General features: G+C 35.6%; 1 protein-coding gene across 1 annotated transcript in view; it reads right to left on the reverse strand.

Moving 5' to 3' along the window:
- Positions 1-20,407, reverse strand: part of CUNH8orf34 (chromosome unknown C8orf34 homolog) — a 162,966-nt gene that overhangs the window by 14,096 nt on the left and 128,463 nt on the right. The window contains exons 10-12 of the mRNA XM_042840024.1: positions 17,529-17,602; positions 6,675-6,795; positions 2,521-3,011 (exon numbers count right to left, since the gene is read on the reverse strand). Coding sequence (XP_042695958.1) covers positions 2,521-3,011; positions 6,675-6,795; positions 17,529-17,602 — 686 coding nt within the window. The remainder of the gene's footprint in view (positions 1-2,520; positions 3,012-6,674; positions 6,796-17,528; positions 17,603-20,407) is intronic.

Raw genomic sequence — 20,407 nt, forward strand, 5'->3', positions numbered from 1 at the left:
CTGATGGTACTCAGTAGCTGCTTCCTTTTGAACTGACTTATTCTCATCACATATGTACCAGCTATGTACTGATTAATTCCATTAACACCAAACGTAAGAGTAAGGAAGCAGAATTCTTTGCAAAACATTATCCAAGTATCTCATACAGGGCTAGCAACGTAACCACAGTGCATTCACATCTAATGGAAATTCCCTGCTCACACAATTAAGTCTAAGAAGAATAAAGGCAACTTCCCTTATTTTATTTTACTGTTTTTATACAGGAAGAAGATACAAAACCTATAATGAAAGTTGCAAAATAATATACAGTATCAGCTTTTAGTTTTATACATTTGTAATTTGCACAAGTACAAAGAACTTCATTGTTCACATTCCTCAGGCTACCTTAGATTTTCCAAAATTTGACTCTATGCTTAAAGAGAAATCGCATGGGCAGAAATAGAGGGTCACCTCTAACATAGCAAAAGATATTATCGAACAGCAATACTTTCTGGGGATGTTCTGTCCTTATTCTCTTGTGTTTTTCTAAGCTAGCAGGACCTGGAATGGGCAAAGATGGCTTAAAAGAGCTCCCAAAGCTTCCAGCAGAACATCCCGACCATGAGGCTGGCAGCTACAGGTTGGCCAGATCTCCATCAACCAATTTTTGAGACCTGAGAGATCTCTAGCATGAACATGCCATACCAGCCATTTTCCCCTTGGAATCAGAGCTAGTCCCCACGCGAGCTTTGATGAAGTCAAAGGTCACTTGCATGTGTCAGGAAGGGACAAACAGGTTTTGGATCTGGGACACCAGCAGCTATTGTGCTATTGTGCCCAGTAACCAAAGAGAAAGAAAAGTTTGTCACTTCTATCAGGGATCATAACAGTGGATAAGATCTTGCACAGGAATGCTGATATTTGATAGCAGCTTTACAATATGCTGATATTTTGATATCAGTGGTCTTGCTGGATGAGACTGGACATGTTATTCCATCTGTAAAACGGGGTAATAGTACTGCTCTTTTCTTAAAGTACTTTAGACACACATGCACGCATCAAAAACAGATAACAAGACATTATTTTACTAGAAGATGTATCAGTAAAGTTTGGGATTTGGCAAACAGAAATAACAAATCACAGCAAATAGAAATAAGATTTTCAAGATTATCATTACTGTTACCAGCAAATACTGTGGAAATAAGAATTTCGAATTGTCTGCCTTGTTAGACGAAAGATCAGAAGGGATTTGAGAGCTGCTGTCCCTTGGCAGAGATGCAGTGCTCATTACATGACACTTCCAAGATCCATTACAACAACAACAGAAGTTGACATTACCTGACTATGTATCAGTGAAGACAGAAAAGATAAAAATAAAATAAAATTGAAGTTTTTTAGTGGGAAACAATGAAACCTTTCATTTCTTCTGAACATTCTTAGTTACAAAATGAACTTCAATTCTCATTTTCTGGTATATGAGAAAATTTGATCACACAAACACACTCATCCCTCCAAACAGGGGACGAAGAGTATTGTAAAATAAATAAATAAATAAATAGAATTATTACAATCACAGATTTTTTTTTCATGGAAAATTTCTAGCTTGAAAATCTATCAACTTTAGCCACTTTAATCCTTGTATTTTTAAGTTGGATTTCCAGTTCTGGGTGGAGAACTAGCTCAAGCAATGGGATTAGTGCACTGATATTTTTTTCCACCACTGAACATACAGATCCTTCTCATCAGTCTGGCATTTCCTGAGAAAAACTCATCTTAGTGAGACATGCATCTGAGATAGACAGCAGGGCTATTCTTTCACAGATTCTTTTATTTCCACTGCCTACACACTAAAGTCATCTTTAAGGCAGCTAAGGTTTGCAGAGGAGAATCCCACTCAAAATTTATAAGATACTTTAACTTCTCTTTTTATACAAGGACTAATCCTTTAAAAGCCATTAATATAAGACAGGAAGTTCTTATGCTCTGAATAAGTCTAGCTAACATGCACAATAGTACTAGACAGTCGTTCAGCAATATTGGATATTTTCCCACTGCAGTTCAGCTTTTTATTTCAGAAAATATGTCCATTCAGCAATAACTAACTAATCATCCCAGTGTATAAAAAAAGAAAACAAAAGAACAATTAGACCAAGGAAATATTATGCACTGTCAGTGCAGCAGGAAAAATACCCTGGAATCATAAAGATAAGATATAGTTGATTTTAATAGTCCGGAAATATGCAACTCAGAAACTGTAAGGCTAATAAATCTGCAGCGCATTATGCAGGCAAAACCCTACCAATCTCTGAAAATTTTGGGGCATGAGCGTTTCATTACAATTTCCACAATAATCCTGAAATTTTCTCATCAATCCTTCTCAAAGTTGAGTAGTCTTTCCTGCAACTTGTCTCAGTATTATGTTTCAAGTTCTTTTCAAAACACTAACATTAGGTATACTGACACCACTTCAATGTAAAACACGATCTTGTCTTCATGTAATAGCTCCTAACCATACTCAAAACATTAAATTGAAAATCTTACTTCTGACAAACTGCTTCTTTGAGCAGTGACAGTGACAACATCTCCACTCATTTGCACAGAGAGCCCTGAAGCAGCGCTGAGGGTCCTCCCCATTTGGCTCTTTGACGTCAAAGATCTACTTCTATGCAAACTGATGATGCTTTCCTTATTTCCTTGACTGCTAGGAGTGAGCGGCCGTGACAGCAAGCTGTTTGGGGTCACAGGTCTGCTCCCCGGCGTTGATGGAGTCGATGGCCTGTTGGTTTGCACGCCAGCTGTCGGAGGCCTGCTGTTTGTAACACCTGAGGCCTGTGCTCGGCTATTAGTGGGCAGTGGTGGCGATTTGTTTCCTTGGAGCTGAATGTTTTTTCCCATTTGAGTTGGCCTCGGATTTTGGCCCTGTGTAGCTTGAAGATTGCCTTGAGGATCAGATGTACCTAAACTGTGATGCTGGATGCTAGGGCTTCTTGAGAGCCTTGCTTCTTCCCACAGCGCTAGGTCCTTTTCAATATCTGAGCACACAAACACATAAACAAACAAAAACCTCACTTTCAGTTCTCTCAGGTTTAAGCTTCTTATTGATTTTCCTCGCTATACGTGACACCTTGTAGCTCTGCAGAGAAAATCTATTCATCCTTAAAATACAAGGCACCAGAATTAATGGTTTGATAATTATGTCCTTAGAATCTATTCACAGTTGATTTACTGCAAGCACATCTATCCCACAGAAATGCATTATTACCATTTAACTGAACCATCTAGCTATGAATTTCACTACAACCTATGAAAACCTCTCTCATTTAATCAAACCTCTCTGTGGCTTTTGCACCGTTTCTCATTAGCAACAAACTAAGATGAGGCTGTGAGCTAAATCTGCAATCCTCATCTGCACTGATGGGCAATCCAAAAGTGGAGCAAGATGAGACTTAATGTTTCTGACCTCCCTGTATATTGCCCAAACTGAACTCTGGGGTCAACAACTCCTGGCCTCTGGCACATCTGGGTCTGTAATGCTGCCTGGATCTGAATTTTGTGCTCTGGTTTGTCTTCAGTGCTACAGCAATTGAAGGGGTCACCAAGGTCTAGAATTTCAAGAAGAAAGGTGGTCATCATTTGGTGTTCCAGTTTCTATGCCCTTTAGGGCTGTATGAAATAAGACCCTATTTAAAAACAGAACAGTTTAGCGGTAGTGAGGTAACTGTCTTCTGAATTCATTTAATTCATCTTAATGATTCTGATGAATTAAATCAGATACATTCGGCCAAGTTAGATGAGGATTGCTGGAATTCAGGTTAGCATAGCTACTATACTGAAAGATCCTTGAAAGTAAAAATGTAAAGAAGCTTGACAGGCAGTTCAAGTTCATTTCATCTCACACAACTGTTCTGAATTTTTACTTTCTACTGTAACTTGGTTTTGATAAGTAATGATATTTTCCATTAAATTCTACAAACCAGAAGCCGCAAATCAGCAAGGTTCTACTGACTTAATCATGTATTAAGTGAACTTACATAAAATGAGCATTTTCATTTTTGTTTCTCTAATAATAACTTCAGACCCTTAAAGTTCTAAAACAAAAACACTCTAAACTGCTTATTAAAAAAATAAGATTTTCTTGCACTTGTATTTACCAGTAGCTATAAAAACAATGCTTTATGTAAAACAATTAAAGATATGCCACCTTTAACATTAATATCTTTTAAAACAGGAAAATAAGGTTTATGTTACTCCTCTAATACAAGACATTTCTCACATTTAAAATACTGTTATTAAAAAAAGTTGTCAAAATTGAGTCTTTCAACTCTTTAAAGATGCTAGCAAGTTTTTAAATGAGGTTATTCCCAGCACACAGTTCAGAGTATTTCTAATTGCCATCTTAATCTCACAATAATCTTACTAAAAATTAACCTCTTAAAATTATTTCCATTTTGAAATAATTATTTCTTGAAGTACTCTTCCATTATGCTTTAAAAAAAAAAATCAATACATATGAGTTTGGAATTTGTAAGATGCCTGACTGAAATCCAGGGGCCAATAAATGACAATGTGGGTTATGTGAACCAAATAAAGAATACTCTCCTTTAAAGACTCAATTTAGTTTGTGTCTTCGCAGAATTCCAGATCTCTAACTTCCCCAAGTTGATTCAGTATGCTAAGAAATTATTCGAAACTTTTAAGGATTTAATAACAGCTAACTAAACATTGTATTCTCGCTCACGTTTTCTTCATTTCATATAGTAGACAAGACTGTGTATTTAGCATACTTTTTTTTTTTTTTTTTTTTTTTTTTGCTTCAACATCAGCTTTTTAATCAGAAGGGAAAGAAAAATATCACAAATCTCCAGCCTTATGTTATTATCTGATACTCAGTAAATACCAGAATTCATTTATGGCAGGACTTTCTAAAATCCCTTGTCAATGTCATTTAAAGGAAATAAAAATGCAGGCATCAGAAAAACACAAAAGCATTTTACTTGCTTATCAGAAATGCCAGAATATCATTCATAATGCAACTACAAACTGTTTATGCACCTAGAAGTTCTACTTTTGATAAATCAGATTCCAGAAGTATGCAGTGACCACAGAATAAATATAACAAACCAAATGGGCAAGTCACTGCAATTAAATAAAAAATAAATAAATAAATAAATAAAAAATAAAAATAAAAATTCCACTTGTGTACAATATAAAGCAGCCACAGTAACGTAAGAGACTGGATTTTTGACAAAAGTATCACTGGACCACATGTAAGGAAGGAAAGGAAAACTGATTCAAAATCTGATTTTGTAAAAATGCTGTTTTCAAATAAGGCACTGAAGAACTTGCTGACATTTGGTGCTTATCATAGGCATCCACTTGTGCCAGTGTTTAAAGTGAATTTTCTACAGCATGTAGTCCATAACAGAAAGGCAGGACTATGCCTTATCATTACATGAGCCCAAGTCTCAGAAAACATCTAAATGACTGCATAGTACAGGATAGGATTAACAGGTTCCACTGTACTCAGTGAAAGAAAGATGATTTGCTGATATCTTTTTTTTTTTTTTTAATCTATCAGAAAAATAAGGCTAAGCAAAATACTGCTTCATTATCTGAGATCCTCTGAGCTGATTCCTCATGGAAGTTATGTTATGCTTGCAACTGAGAGGGATAATTGTCTCAAGCAGCACTGGTATAAGAGGAAGTTAACTGGTTAATTAATTAACAGGAATAGGAGAGTCCAATGTCTAATAACAGAGTCATACTCTTGTGAATTTCTCAGCCAAACAAAAATTACTGGATGGTAAAATGCCTGAGCTCCCCATACAGTGCTACTGAAGTAACAGGCCCACAGCCAAATGACACCAGCATTGATGTGAAAGACTTTGCACATCATACCACAGCAGACAGTGTCAGAGAATAAAAGAATCCACATAGTTAACCAATTAAGTATTTAAAATTCTGTCTTCCATTCAACATGGTAGTTATTATTGTCAACTATGTCTATGGATACAGGGATCTGCATGTTTCAGAGTACGCTGCTTACAAGGGCGACTTGTACAGCCATGGAAATGCTACCAGTTCAGACATAAATCAAAGTATTGACAACTTGACCAGATCCCTTGTAAGTGACACCTGCCACAACACACAGGGACCGTTTTTAGTTCTTGCTCTACTCTAAGCAAAAGCTTTTTCTGTTTCTCACTGTGCTCACAGCCGTCTTCTACTTGACTTTGTCTACAACAGCTCCTAGACAGAAGTAAAACAGCTGCATCTGTCTTTCTAAAGAAAATACCGCTCCCAAGCCTTCCAGGCCAACTTCACAGGTAGGACAGAGGTCCAAAATCTTTTCGAAAATGACCGAAAGTGCTAAGCTCTCTGCCTTGTTCTGTGACAGACTTGAAAGAAGGGCCAGAAAAATTTCATTTCTCTCTCCACCTTACCTTGCCAGTCTTTATATTCTAGTTCTACCAGTTCCATACCATACAACTAAACCTTAGATAATGAATATTCATTACAAAGAACAACTAACAAACACAAACAATAACTGTTTCTCTGCAATGAAGGAAATGTGAAGTTTTATCTATTTTCATCAGCATCTGAAATGGATTATAACTTTTCCTTAGTCTAAAATATATTGGCATAGATGTGTGAGGACTGCTATGTGTTTCATCGTCCCTTGCTAGCATACATACCAGCTAGGTGCTTTTCCATGGTCTGAAGTTCTTTTGCTGCTAAGGAGTCCTTTAAGAGTTTCTGTCTTGGGGAACCACCAGATCTGACACCCATGGCATCCATAGTCCAAACCGGCTGAGACTTAAACAGATAAAAAAAAAAAGGAATAGTTTTTAATACACTTTCAAATTTACATGTGAAACAATAAAAAATAAGTGGAGAGGGGGTAGTGATGCACTGTACTCATTTAGAATAGGGAATCTGGTAGAGTTTTGTATAGAATTAGTATATAATATTTAGCTGCAAAAAATTAAAATTTATAATTTCTTACATGTTAAATAACATAAACAGTAAGCATTAATAAAAATCAACAATTCTAGAGTAACTTACATGTATATTGACACACAAGCTCTTATTCCATACTGAGAAAACTTACTAGGACAAATTCTTCAATGATTTACATTCTAAGCAAGTTATTTAATGGGGGTTGCAGTTTAATTTGCCACATATGGCACAGTATCTCTGCAAAGCAGCACTTCTGGGAACATCACAGAATTTCATCATCAAAATTGCCAGTGCCATTTTGTCACAAAGTATTCCTTTCAGGAACAGCAACTAAATCATCATGGCAACACAGAAGCTTAGAAGGGATGCTGGGATGACTTACCCAATCATTTCAATACTGAACGCTGTGATACCCAGATAGCTGTATTTTCTGGAACCCATTCAATAAAATTTCAATTAAAAAAAAAAAATAATAATTTTTTTTAAAAGGTTTTAAAATATTTTTAAAATTTTTTAAATTTTATTTTTAAATTTTTTAAAGTTTTAAAATATGATACTATCAGGTAAATTCAATAAGTTTTTATATGCTTACTTAAAATACACTAGAAGTGTATGATAGAATGCTTAAGACTTGGTCATAAAAAACAACAAATACATTAATCAAAGCATTCTTAACAGCTTGTCTGAAATAAATTTTACTTTATTTCCCCACCAAAATATTTCATCTGAAGTATACGAGGTTTTGCTGCTTTCCCTGGTTTCCTGAAGAAACAAAGTTTATGCACAAGTCCCATCACTGTTTACCTCTTACTGATTTTTGAATCTTTCAGTAAACATCAAGCAAATCTAGAGAGGGGCCAGGGTTTCAAAGACATTGAGTTGATGTAATTGCAGGGAGAAGAATAATTGAGGAGAGGACATAAACACTGTCTTGTATTTAACTGACTGCTGTGAAACGTACCTTTAAAATTTGTTAACATAGATTCCTATGTATAAAACAACAGCTATACTGTAAAGTTCCATATTCTTACATTAAAAGAAACCCTTATTCATATTTACCAGAATATGAAATAGTTCACAGCTGCAGGCAATCCTACTGTTAGTAACACACAGTGTTTTTAGATCACAGTAGACATTTTGTAATTTGCCCATTGCTTTTTACTGTAGTACTGCTCTGGTTAGAGGCACATATATTTCATTCCAGGCAAATACACAGGAAGAGACAAACAAAATGTAAATTAGTCAGAAATGGAAATTATCCTGCAAATGCATTTATTTCAGACATGTCACTAGGCTTCATTCACCTATTTTCCCATGAGATTTTTGAGAATTTTCCACTTCATTCATATTTGAGAATTCTCCATCCAAATGATAATATGTCTTCTCAAGGTCACTAAAGAATATTCACCCTTATTAAACTACTCACATTTTTACATGCTTGTATCTAATAGATTTTAGTTACTCCGTATCTGTTTCTAGATAGAAGAGTAATTTGTTCTATGAGCAGTTTCTCTGACACAAAAGAAGCTAAATAAGAGATGGGAATGGGAGTAGAGCCTGTAAAAAATCCTAATGTTCTGGTTTCTAATCTGTTTTACACATACTCTTAACCTTCAGATTTTTATGGAGGAAACAGGCATTTTTATTTAAGTTTAATGGAGTACTCTTTATAAAGGGAGGAAAAATATAGCAGCCCTTCAACAATGACTAGAGAGAAAAATTCCCCAAGTCTAACAGGATGAATTCTTTTTGAGTATCACACACAAACATAACTCTGATGAAGTACAGAATAAAAGCTAGTCAGTTGTCTGTGGTAATAACTGAAGACCAAACTTTTCATCTGGTGTTCTCAGTTCTATTCAAGTTTATTGTAAACAAATTACTATGAGTTTTCACTAATTTTCTAGCTTCCAAAAACAAGCACTTGCAAATGTTAGCCTTCTGAGACTTTCTCAGCCTCCATCTCCTTTTTTTTCTGAAGATAAAATAATCTTTCTCTTCTACAAACCTCTAGTGTTTCTTCTTACATTCTACCTTTTCCTGTGTGATACTTTTTTTATATGCATACAACTAAGGTGAATGAGTGAATGCAACTCAGCCTACTATCTGTAAGAGAAACTCAAATAAACAGAGAAAAATGATTCTTTAATGTGAGCACCATGACAGTGCTTGAGATGTTTATTCAAAAATATGAGTAACATTTAAATGTAAATTGCAATTAGAAGGCTCAAAATCACAAAGATTATGAAACATCAGCAATACTTTTGCAGGCTTCAACTCAGATTATTAACCTTGTGTAGATTCACATAAAAACACAGATAGGAATGGCTGTGCATAAGCACATACAGGCACACCAAGTTGTGTACACACATGCACTCTGTAAATGCTTATGGCTGCCTTCATCCTGTTAACATACAGTTACGAAGAATACAGAATTTGTGTTCAGTTCTGTGCACAACACAGATGTACACAGTCTTTTGGAGAGTAAGTTAATGTTGGATATGATTTTAAAGCAATACATTCACATCTATCTTCCAGATGCACCATTTCAACACTGTGAAATTAGTGAGACAACTTTGGACAACTTTTTTCCAAAAATTTTGTAACATTTTATTTGCATTTTTCAGTACCATGTACTATCAGAAGCCTTTGGCATTTTGTGTGACAACAGCACTGTGAAGAGACCAGAATAATAGTTCAATAATAGCCATGAAAGATGAGATATTTAATAGCAGCCATTTAATTACAGATTATGTGCTTATAATACTCTTACAATTAAACACTTGATAGAAAGAAAAAATGATCTGAAACTATTAGAATAAAAAAGTTATCTGTTTATTATGATATTAAAACTGCTGTATTGCTATTATTTTTTTGCTCCTTCACTGAAACTAGATGTTCCAAGACCATAAGCAACAACACTGTCCTGAGTGCAAGAGTGATATGACCTGTAGAGGCATGTCCAGAAGAGGACCACAAAAATGATCCAAGGGATGGAACACCTCCCCCTACAAGGACAGGATGAAAGAACTACAGCTGTTCAACCTAGAGAAGAGAAGGTTCTCAGAGCAGACCTGAGAATAGCCTTTCAGTATCTAAAGAGGGGCTATAAGAGAGAAGGGGACAGACTCTTTAGCAGGGTCTGTTGCGACAGGACAAGGGGACATGGTTCTGAACTAAAAGAAGGGAGATTTAGATTGGATATAAGGAAGAAGTTATTTACAATAAAGGTGGTGAGGCACTGGAACAGGTTGCCCGGAGAGGTGATGGATGACCTGTGCTAGGAGACACTCAAGGTCAGGCTGCACAGGACTCTGAAAAACCTGATGTAGCTGTAGGTGTCCCTGTTCATTGCAGGGGAGTTGGACTACATGACCTTTATTAGTCTCTTCCAACTCAAACAATTCTATGATTTCAATCTTTCTGAAGGCAGACTCAGGAAATGGTTTTTGTTTTTTTTTTCCCCTCTGTAAATAATACTGAACATAAAAATTCTCTCTTAACATGTTAAAGCTATGAATTCATTTAAGTGAATAACATATAAATAAAGAAAGGGTTCCTTAGCGTATTCAACAACATATGCAATAATCTTGATCTTAAAGGATAAATACAAGCTGAAAGTAGGGGATGTTAACAGGCATTCTTTGGAAGCACATCAGTTCAAACGCTTTAGCAAGGAAAAATGAATTCACACATCACCAGCAGAATTCACTGGTATCCCTTCTCTCCACTAGATTAGTGGCAGCAGTTCAGAAATGTCACCTAGGAGAGAGATTCAGGCTTGCAAGTTGTTAATTTGAACACTTCTATTCCATTTTTATCAAAACGTAATCTTTATCTCCTGGCCAGGTACAGCAGAGATAAAACACTAATGTCAGTTATCTCAGATGTTATTGATAACGACAGTAGACTGAAAGCAGTTGAAAAATTTAGTATGTATGTATAAAGTGCGTATACAGAAATAGTCCTTTATAATTCCTTCAGCGTATTCCAAACTGCAATTGCCCTCAATTATTCACTAAGATTTTTTAATATTAACACAAAAATTATAAATAGCCTATTCATACTAACAAGATTTTATATCTAAACGGGAAGATGTTCCTGAAAGACACCCTTGCCTTTTTAGTTTGTAGGAACAGCTCTGGGTGCTGTTCACTTCACCTTCAAACTTTGAAGGTAAGGCAAAGTCTCTGCGCTAGAAATACATTCAAACAAAGCCCTCAGGATACATTTGTCAACTGTAAAGGTCAACCAGGCATCCATTTCCTAATTGGTTTTCTTTACATAGCATCATTATTTCTTCACTAACAATATATTCATCAGCACATTCTTTACTTAGATCGCTTAGCCAAATTACTCCTAAAAAGAAAATAATTACAAAAGATAAAGCCAAAGGGAATGTCTGCCATCTCTCGTTCCCTGAACTTCTGGAAAATATCATAACTTACTGGGAAAGCCATGCTAGTACACAAACATAATTGAGGTCATAAGAATAAGGAAGTTTTCCACGATCAAATATAAGTACTTCAGTATTTGCAGCACAAATGTGAACATCTGCAGTGACATGGGCTGCCATTTCTGTGTAATCCCCCATGGACACACAGGGAGTTCTGCAGAAATGCAGCATTTCAAATTGTCTGAGGCAAAGAAGACCTCCAAATTACCTCCAACACCATCAGGAAATCAAATGATTGTTAGAAAGTAAATTAGCCCTTCCTACTGACCATCAAAAGTTTGGAATGATGGAATGCTATTCTTCTGTTTCATTTTGGCCTACTTCAGAGTTAAACATATAAGTACCCATAGGCACAACTATGCACATTCTCTTGTCAGACATAGGGGATATCCCTACCTCACAAGGGCTTCTTCATTTTTAAAGACTAAATGACAGATAAATGATGAATCACATAATCATGTCAAAACAAAAAAGTGATCACGTATAGGTATTAAAAGGAGGTGAAAATTCAATCCTTAGTTCCTTGCAAACTATAAACACAGGCAATTCATTTTTGATTGAACTCTTTATTCTGCATAGTTTTGTTAATAAAGTGCAATTGTCATTAGCAATTTCAGGAGATAATAGCATAGAAAAGGCAACCACACTTACTTGCTATCTAAAATCTACTATTTCTTTCTAAATGGCCTAAATGTCGTAAACAGAAACGTGATGGAAAATCCTCCCACTGCAAAAAGTATCCTTGTCAACACTTTTTTTTTTTTTTGTTATTGTTAAAACAATAAACCTCTAAGAGGTCTGATGCAATGTAAGAAACCACCTCTAAGCCCCATCTCCCCACACTAGGGCCCATTCTACATGAAATGCCATGTAACTGAAATTGTAAGCTTTTGCTTTCCATGGCAGGCAACATTTTACACTAAGCCTCGCACTAGAAAAGTGGTAGTTTGGGTTAACTTACACACAAGTTTTCTACTTACAGATTGAAAGAGGAACTAAGTGGGCACCTGAGTTTAACATGTTTCAGCTTTTCAAACTTAACTAGGATAACATTTTGTAAGCTTCAATCTTGTTTTATTTACTGTTATCTGGAACAATATTTTTCAATTTGTCACTCCAAAGACACCAAAGTTTTAGAAACAAAAAAAATAAGGCACTCAGATTTTTTTTTAATAAATTTTTTAAACTGCAGAAAAATCATTTTAAAGTCATCTTTTGAAGTATCAAATATTTTAAATTGGGAGTATTTTCAGTTCAGTACATACTTGCCATTCTGCCTACACCACTGAAGGTCTTGAAAGTGTGAACTGAAAGCTGCATGAGGTGCCTGCCAATGGGGCTGGTGGAATTCAGCCCACAAGGGGATGGGGCTTTCTGCCAACTGCACTCCAGCCATGGACTGGGGGCCCTGCAAGGATGCTGGGCAGCCATATCATGTGTCACTGGGATTGGGTATGCACCTGAGATGCTGGGTTCTCCAATATATAAAATGATGTCAGTAAAAATAAATGAGTGGGTAAGAAGTGAGAAAGAATTGTTGAGCACTTCATGCGCTCTCCAAAGCAAAACAAAACTTTAAAGAAAGAAATTAAGTCTTTGCAATTGTGCTGACAAAATGCAATGTGTAATCTGTGAAATCTGTTTCACACAGATGATGTCTAGAGCAAAGAAGTTCAAGGTATGTAATTTAAACTACTTGCTTAACAACTTTCAGGAAATATTACCTGTTTCCCAATAAGCTTGATATTATGTTCTTTTATTGCACTGTATTGTTAATTTAGCTATTTGCAATTAAAATTACACTTACAGTTCATTTTGAACTAGCTGCACAAGAGTTGCACTTATGTAATATTATTTATTATTGTTATTAGTTTTATATGTAAAAAATGTAAAGGCTAAAAATATGTAACTTTATGTGCCTGAATGTCCACACACTTTAAAAAGTGAAGTTGGATTAAAAAAAAATAATGGTATGAGACTACAGTAATTCTGTATGTATAGTATATAAATATTACCTTTCTAATTCATGCTACCTCAGTCACACTGCTGTATTCAACATGTATCAATACCAAAAAGTAAAAGCTCAAATCATTTCACAAAATGAATTCCCATCAAGCAATTTCCATATATATTACAGAAAATCCTTGTGTATATTCCTCCTAGCAAAGCAACAGAGAAGTTCCAAAGGAGAAGGAAAAATGGGAAAGGATATATTTTAAGCAAAACACCGCTATAAAACAATTCATTAGCGTGTTTTTCTCAAAGTTATAAAGACCAAAAACTCAAGCCAACTTCATGCAAAAGGTGCCTTTTGCAGTCAAATGACTTCTTTTTCCCACAGTTTCACTTGTATTGGTTTGCCTTGCATGGATAATTTGCAAAGAAAAATAAACCTTTTCATGTGCACACGCAAAGCAAGATGAGTGAATGCAAAGATTCACATGAATAAGAACAATAAGCACAAGATCAAGATGGTAAAAGAAGAAACTCAAGATGAACACAAGGGCTACAGTGTCAACTGCACAGTGTACTTGCCCTACTCTTTCTTTCAGTTGCTGTAAATTTAGGTTATTCCCTGGATACTTTACTTTTCCATTGCTGTCATAATTCCATCTGACCAAACTTTTCCCTAGCATCACTTCCGTGTTTTCTTGAAGATAACTAACCAAATATTTATAAAAGTTGTTTACAGAAACAGAAGGTAAACTAGGACTCTGAGAAAGCCCCATGGCAAAAAAAAATCTCAAAAAAAGCTTTGCATCTTGCCTTGCACTTTTTCTTAAATTAAATATTTGTCAGAAAAATATCCCCACGGTAAACCAGTTTTTTTTTTAGAACATTCTGAATGCTTCCTTCCACTTTGTGTCCTTGCAAAACACATGGGAAGAGTGCTGATTCCTGTAAGTACTCCAAACTGCTTTCTGGTAGCCTTACTCGTTTATCCATTCAGTACACTTTGTTTGGGATTGTGCAGCACTGACAAATAGGATCTCCACTTTTCAAATATCAATTCTTTGAGAAGAATAAAGCTTAGCAAAAGATTCTTCTGAAAAGACATTCAAATGGAAAAGGTCTGATTCCAAAAACTTCCAGACTCTCCAGAAATACAGAATGTTACAAGAAAATCACGATGTATAGAATCATAGAATCATAGAATCACAAGGTTGGAAACGACCTATAAGATCATCTAGTCCAACCATCTCCTCACCACCATGGCCACCACAAGCACTAAACCATATCACGCAACACGTCATCCAGACAAGGTAAATCACAGTACACATTATATAATCATATTATAATTATATTATAATATAGTTATATATATATAATATATATTATATATAATATTATATTATAATCATTGTATAATCAATGTAATCATAGTACACATTATATTAAGCCATGTTATAGACATAGATACTCCTTATGTCTTCTAAATATTGTCATTCAGACTACTTTAGTCTCCGTACCAAAGATCTTACATGAGAACTTCTACACAGAGCATGAAAAAAGGACCCACACAGCTCTATTCTGAAAATTTTCTGAACATTCCCTTGCATAATCATTGCTGCTTCATCCCACAATCTTTCTCAGAAGATTTACTCTCTGTAGGCTGAGGCACGTTTAAAGACGATAAGTCAAATATACGTGAGTAGAGAGAAATTTATGATAATGACCAGCTTAACTAGCGACAGACTCATACTACCCTAGTGGGATGCAGTACTGGAATTAAATATGGAACACCTTGAGCTAAAGCATGAATTCTTACAGGTAATATGCACATTTGAGTAAATGTCACAAATCAATTTGTCTGGTTTATGATAAGTGTCTGATTAACATCAAACTTATTCTTCCTCGTTGTATTTCACCCTCACCTCCTATCTCCCATAGTATCTCATAACATCTGAAAAATATGCGAACTCATGAAAACATATTTTAGTATCAATTCTTAAGTCCCTTTACAGGCATCATTCTTAATCTTTTAAAGAATTTGTGGGAATTGGTTGCATGAATGCATTTATCTTCAGTTTTTCTACAGAGAACCTTAGCTCTGTCTCTGCTTTTGTATGTAAGGACTGTCACAGAGTAAGTCTCACTGGAAGTTATTAGGAGGCCATGGAGCAGATCTCTATTCCTCGAGAGGTCTAAAATGCAACAAAAGTTTAATCATTTTATTCTTTTTTGATTAGGTACAGATACAGGCAAACACATAATGCTTGACAGCTGAATGTTACTTGGGTAACAGCCATTTCAAAGACAGAGAAGAACACAAACAGCTAATCACACTATTTACACAATAGCTTAAAGATCCAAAACACAAACTCTAAAAGCAGATGAACTAACAGTTATTGGCTTCCAGCTCCTTAGTAACTGAGACAAAGGAACTTTCCAAGAGCTCAGGAAAGGGAAACTAGTTGCCCTTGCCTTACGAAAGAGGATGTGTAGTCAAAGCAGTGGCTTCAAATATTGCAGGGCTACGGTCCTGACTTCTCTTTGCAGCACTGGCATTAACAGCAGTAACCAGTGTGGATTTCAGGGATTCTTCCCAGGCAAGTTCACTGCCTCTGGCTCTGTACGGCTGTGGGCAACTTACCTCTGTGTGTAAATACAACTCTATGATTACAACCATCAGAACATCAAATTCATATGCATTTATGTGCATTAATAAGCACGCAAATACAGAATGTGTACCTGAAAATACTCAGCCGAAGGGCGCACACTTCTGCAGCAAGATTTCGCTGATTAATACAATGACCTTTTATTTTCCTTGTTATCTTTATTTTTCTATGCAATTCAATTTATTTGTTGCTCTTTGCCTATGCTACATGTCTGTGGAACTGAGAAATCAAAGCTAGTAGCTGCAACAGGAAGTCCAATTCAGTAAGAAAATCATGTGTAAGATCACAAGAAACTGCTGCAAAATTTATCATAACTCTGTTCACTCTAAAGAAAAGCAGAAAGGAGGCTTGAGCAAGAGACTCAAAGCAACGGCTGCTGAAGATTTCCTCCTCATTCTTTTTGCCCAATATTCACAAATGCTTTGTAAGCTTCTTGCAGTCCAACTTCTCAAAGACCTTTAGAAATTGATCTGGAATTCCTTATCTATCTGTGGCTTTGATACCTCAGATTGGAAATAGGTTAAGTATTTCACAATTTTTTAAGCTTTTTTTTTAAGCTTTACTGGTAGCTAGCTGCCTGAAAGTCTGCAACATCCATCTGCATGGTCACTGTTTTCCCTTTTTCTTCATTACTATCTTTCTCCATAGCCAACAAATACCGAGCCTTTCTTTTCACTTAGCTTGTCAACATTAAAGTGTGCTAAAAACACAATTGCTATGGGTGAAGTGGAATTTATGCTTCCACTTACAGTTGCATAAAAGTATGTAAAAAAATACTGTATTTTCAAAAGAAACAACCACTTGTTTAAATTGTATTAAAATTTCTGAAGCAATATAACAAAGTTCTGAATGTGTCATTTTTCAAAAAATTATTTTATTGACAACTATACTTACTGCACATCTGCAAAGATTTCCTTATGTTTCAAATTTCTAAAAGAGAACTGAGGGAAATATTACATAGTCTTGTACTATTAAAAAAAAAACATACAGTTTTGTAGATATACAATCAGGCATATCTGATTTACTATGATTATCTGATTTACTAGGTTCCAAGCAAACGTTACCAAAAATCTAAGTGACTGAGGTGATAAAATGAGAAATTTCATAATAAAATCTAAGATTTAAATTATTTTTGTTCTGTTAAGTTTGTAAGACACACTCTGTAAAATCAAACTGGTGCATCGATATTTAACCATTGAAATACATTCAAGACCGTATTGACACAGTATAAAATGACTGAAATTTCAATAGGAGCTATACGTGTAAATCCAAGAAGATATGATTTCATATGAGATGGTAATAATAGATTTCAAAATATCACCCTTCCTCGATTGAAAAAAATTAGAACTGCCATAGAATTGAATATGCTAAAGAGAGATGCAAAACAGGGAAAATATGCTTAACTTTCTTAAGATGAGAATGCAAACAAGCACTTTAATCTTTAGACAAAATCTCATTTTTCTCAAGATATTTAAAAAAAAATTACAAGATTATTCATAAGGGAATCTACTTACAGATGCTGTCACTTGAGAGGCACTCTCCAATTCATCAATATCTTCCATAAGTGTTTCAATCCCAGGTACCTGAGCTGTTCCAATGAGGTAGAAAAGAAATAAATTGCATTAAATAACCATTACTCACTTTGAAAATAGAATACTTATAAATTAACTGCTGAGAAGGTAAATTCAGCTACCATAAAAGCAACGCTTTCTATTTACACTTGAATGGATATTAATTTACGACTAATTTTAAGGTATAAGCTTAATACAATGAGGAACAGTGTCTCTAACATGAATAGAGTGACAAGCAAGCCTCATTTATCTGCTAACAGTTTTATAGGTTATCTGTTATTTTTACTGCTAAAACGAAATTATTTGTCTGCACAATGGAGTAGTAGATTCTCAGGTTCCAATCGCTTTAGGCAATGTTTAAAGGCCATGCAAGCAATGATTTTAGCCCATACTGTCACATTTGTTAAACAACAAGATTTGGTGAGAAATTCAGAAGGCCTCTGACACACATTTAATGACTTAAAAGACAATTTATGTACCTAGGCCAGAGAAACCAATTTCTAAGTGACATGCTGTGCAGTTTCACTGCCTCCTAGCCTTATAGGCACTTAGATGCTGTTTGTAAGCTATGTAAAAAACAAGATGCCCTGATCTTCCCTGAGTTCTGCTGTTATTCAGACATTTAGCAGGGAGATCCTCATGTTTCCAGAGTGCCTGGATAAGTGAAACATCTCAGACTATACTTACTATAAAAACAACTGCACTGAAGCACAGCTACTACGGTTACCACGTTCACTGCAAATGCAAATGAAAGTGGGGAAAAAAGAGATGATGATGCAGTGTGGAGAAGTGTTCAGAGAACTGATCAAGAACTGGGAAATGATGCCACATTTTTGCCATTGCCATGCCTGGTTCACATCCCCTATATTTTTATCCTTATTAATTTTTCATCCTAGTCATGCAGTTCCAACTGGAATAGCATTACATATGTTTGATAGAACCCTATTTCTGTTGAACTTCTCAAATTTCAAACTTTTTCCATCCAAATGCCTGTTTCCAACTTTCTACTTTACTGGCACTTTAATGCAAAGCAAACTCTGGAATTTACATATCCTAGTATTTTCAAACATATCAGGTTGAAACTGGAGCTGCCTTACTACAAATAATAGAAACTCGTGGCTCCTGTTTGATAGGGAATTAAGCACTGATGTGAAAATTACTTAACAAAATTTATTTAGCAAACTAATTATTACATATCATAGCACAATCTGTAGATCTAATATAATAAGAAATACCACATGCATACTGTGGCATAGCACTGCATAAACTACCATTCCCAGTCCTAATACGTTGTTCCAGGAAAAGCCACAAAAAAAAGCCAAGTCTTTGCTCACACCTCAGAAATAGGTGGTATTGCATACTGCTCATGCCACAAACAGCTTTTTCTTTTTCAGATTAATTGGGCAGTTTAAAAAATTTAAAGATCAATGCTTTTCATTCACCTAACATTCAGAGCTCACTCTCTCATTAGGTATTTTAAGCCTTCTACAAGAATGCACTCACTGCAAAGATCTTTGCAATAATTTCATTTTTTTCCTGCCTTGTACAGTGGCTCTTACTCGAAGTGTATACGGCACTTGCCAGCAAAAAGGACTGAAACCAGCAAAACAAGATCCCACTGCACTTAGAGGCACCCAGAATTAAATGAAGACATGCTTTTAGTGATACCATTTCTCCATATCCAAGTTCAAAAAACCACACATCAGTACATGACCTGTACAGTTCCCCCCACCATGAAAGCAGCATGGAGACTGTCAGCCACAGATTTGTACTGGATCAGTCCAATTGCAGTATCTATCTGTACAGAACAAGAAGATTTATAGGAAGACTGAACCATGAGACAAACTCAGGAGGCTTGGCATCTACAGGGGAAGTTTACAGTGCACTAATCAAAATCAGGAACATAACTATTAAATTCTTCCCTGAGTTATTTCCTGTGAGATGGTCCAATGGGAAAGAGAAACAGTTTTGATGGGTATCACTTGGAACAGTGAAACAGCAGTGTTAGAGCATCTTGTGCCGTCTGATCTCAAGACCTGATTCCCCTCTCATTTCTATTGCTTAGATCAAAGATAACTCTGCTCAATTCAGTAGGATTGCACCAGAGGGAAATCAGTGCAGTGGTTAATTAGAGCCAGATAGAGATTGTCGGTGGAGTCAGTATTGTGCCTGATGCTGCAGATGATCTTTTTACATAGGCTATTCCATTGACTTTATGAGATGGAATTGCTTTAGTAAGCTTATTTATAAAGGGCTGTTAGATCAGATGTGCAGCCAATTACTTCTGAACCTGGCTCATCTGAAATCCACAAGAGAGATGCTCCAGATCGAACAACTTAACAATTTCTCACTAACCCAGAAAGAAATCATTAAGGAAAGCTGTCTCAACTTTGCTGTACATTAGCACCTTGCTTGCACACTCCTGAAGGAATGGTTTACATCAGCACTTAGCAACTCATAGTTTTCTCAGTTAGGTCATTCGTATCAACAAGAGCAGAAAATAAGTTCAGATGAACCTGGTAATTGAAACCTGCTAGTCTTTTTCATGATATAATACATACATTCAGGACATAACTAAAATTTGAAGTCTAACACAATGCTTTGGCTATTTAGAGTTTTCTAACAATATATTTTATCATCTTCTTCACATATTTAGTTTTAGATACACAGAAAACAAGAATTGTGCTGCATTTATAGGAAAGATAGAATAGGCAGCTGCCTGGGTTCTACATCTGTTTCTAGTCTGTGCCTTCTTGTAAAATCCAGAAGTGAGTGTTTCTTTCTTTCTTTCTTTCTTTCTTTCTTTCTTTCTTTCTTTCTTT

Source organism: Centrocercus urophasianus, unplaced genomic scaffold (genome assembly GCF_019232065.1).
Source record: "Centrocercus urophasianus isolate 14NV4802_14NV808 unplaced genomic scaffold, USGS_Curo_1.0 seq_11, whole genome shotgun sequence".
In the NCBI taxonomy this organism is placed as follows: Eukaryota; Metazoa; Chordata; class Aves; order Galliformes; family Phasianidae; genus Centrocercus; species Centrocercus urophasianus.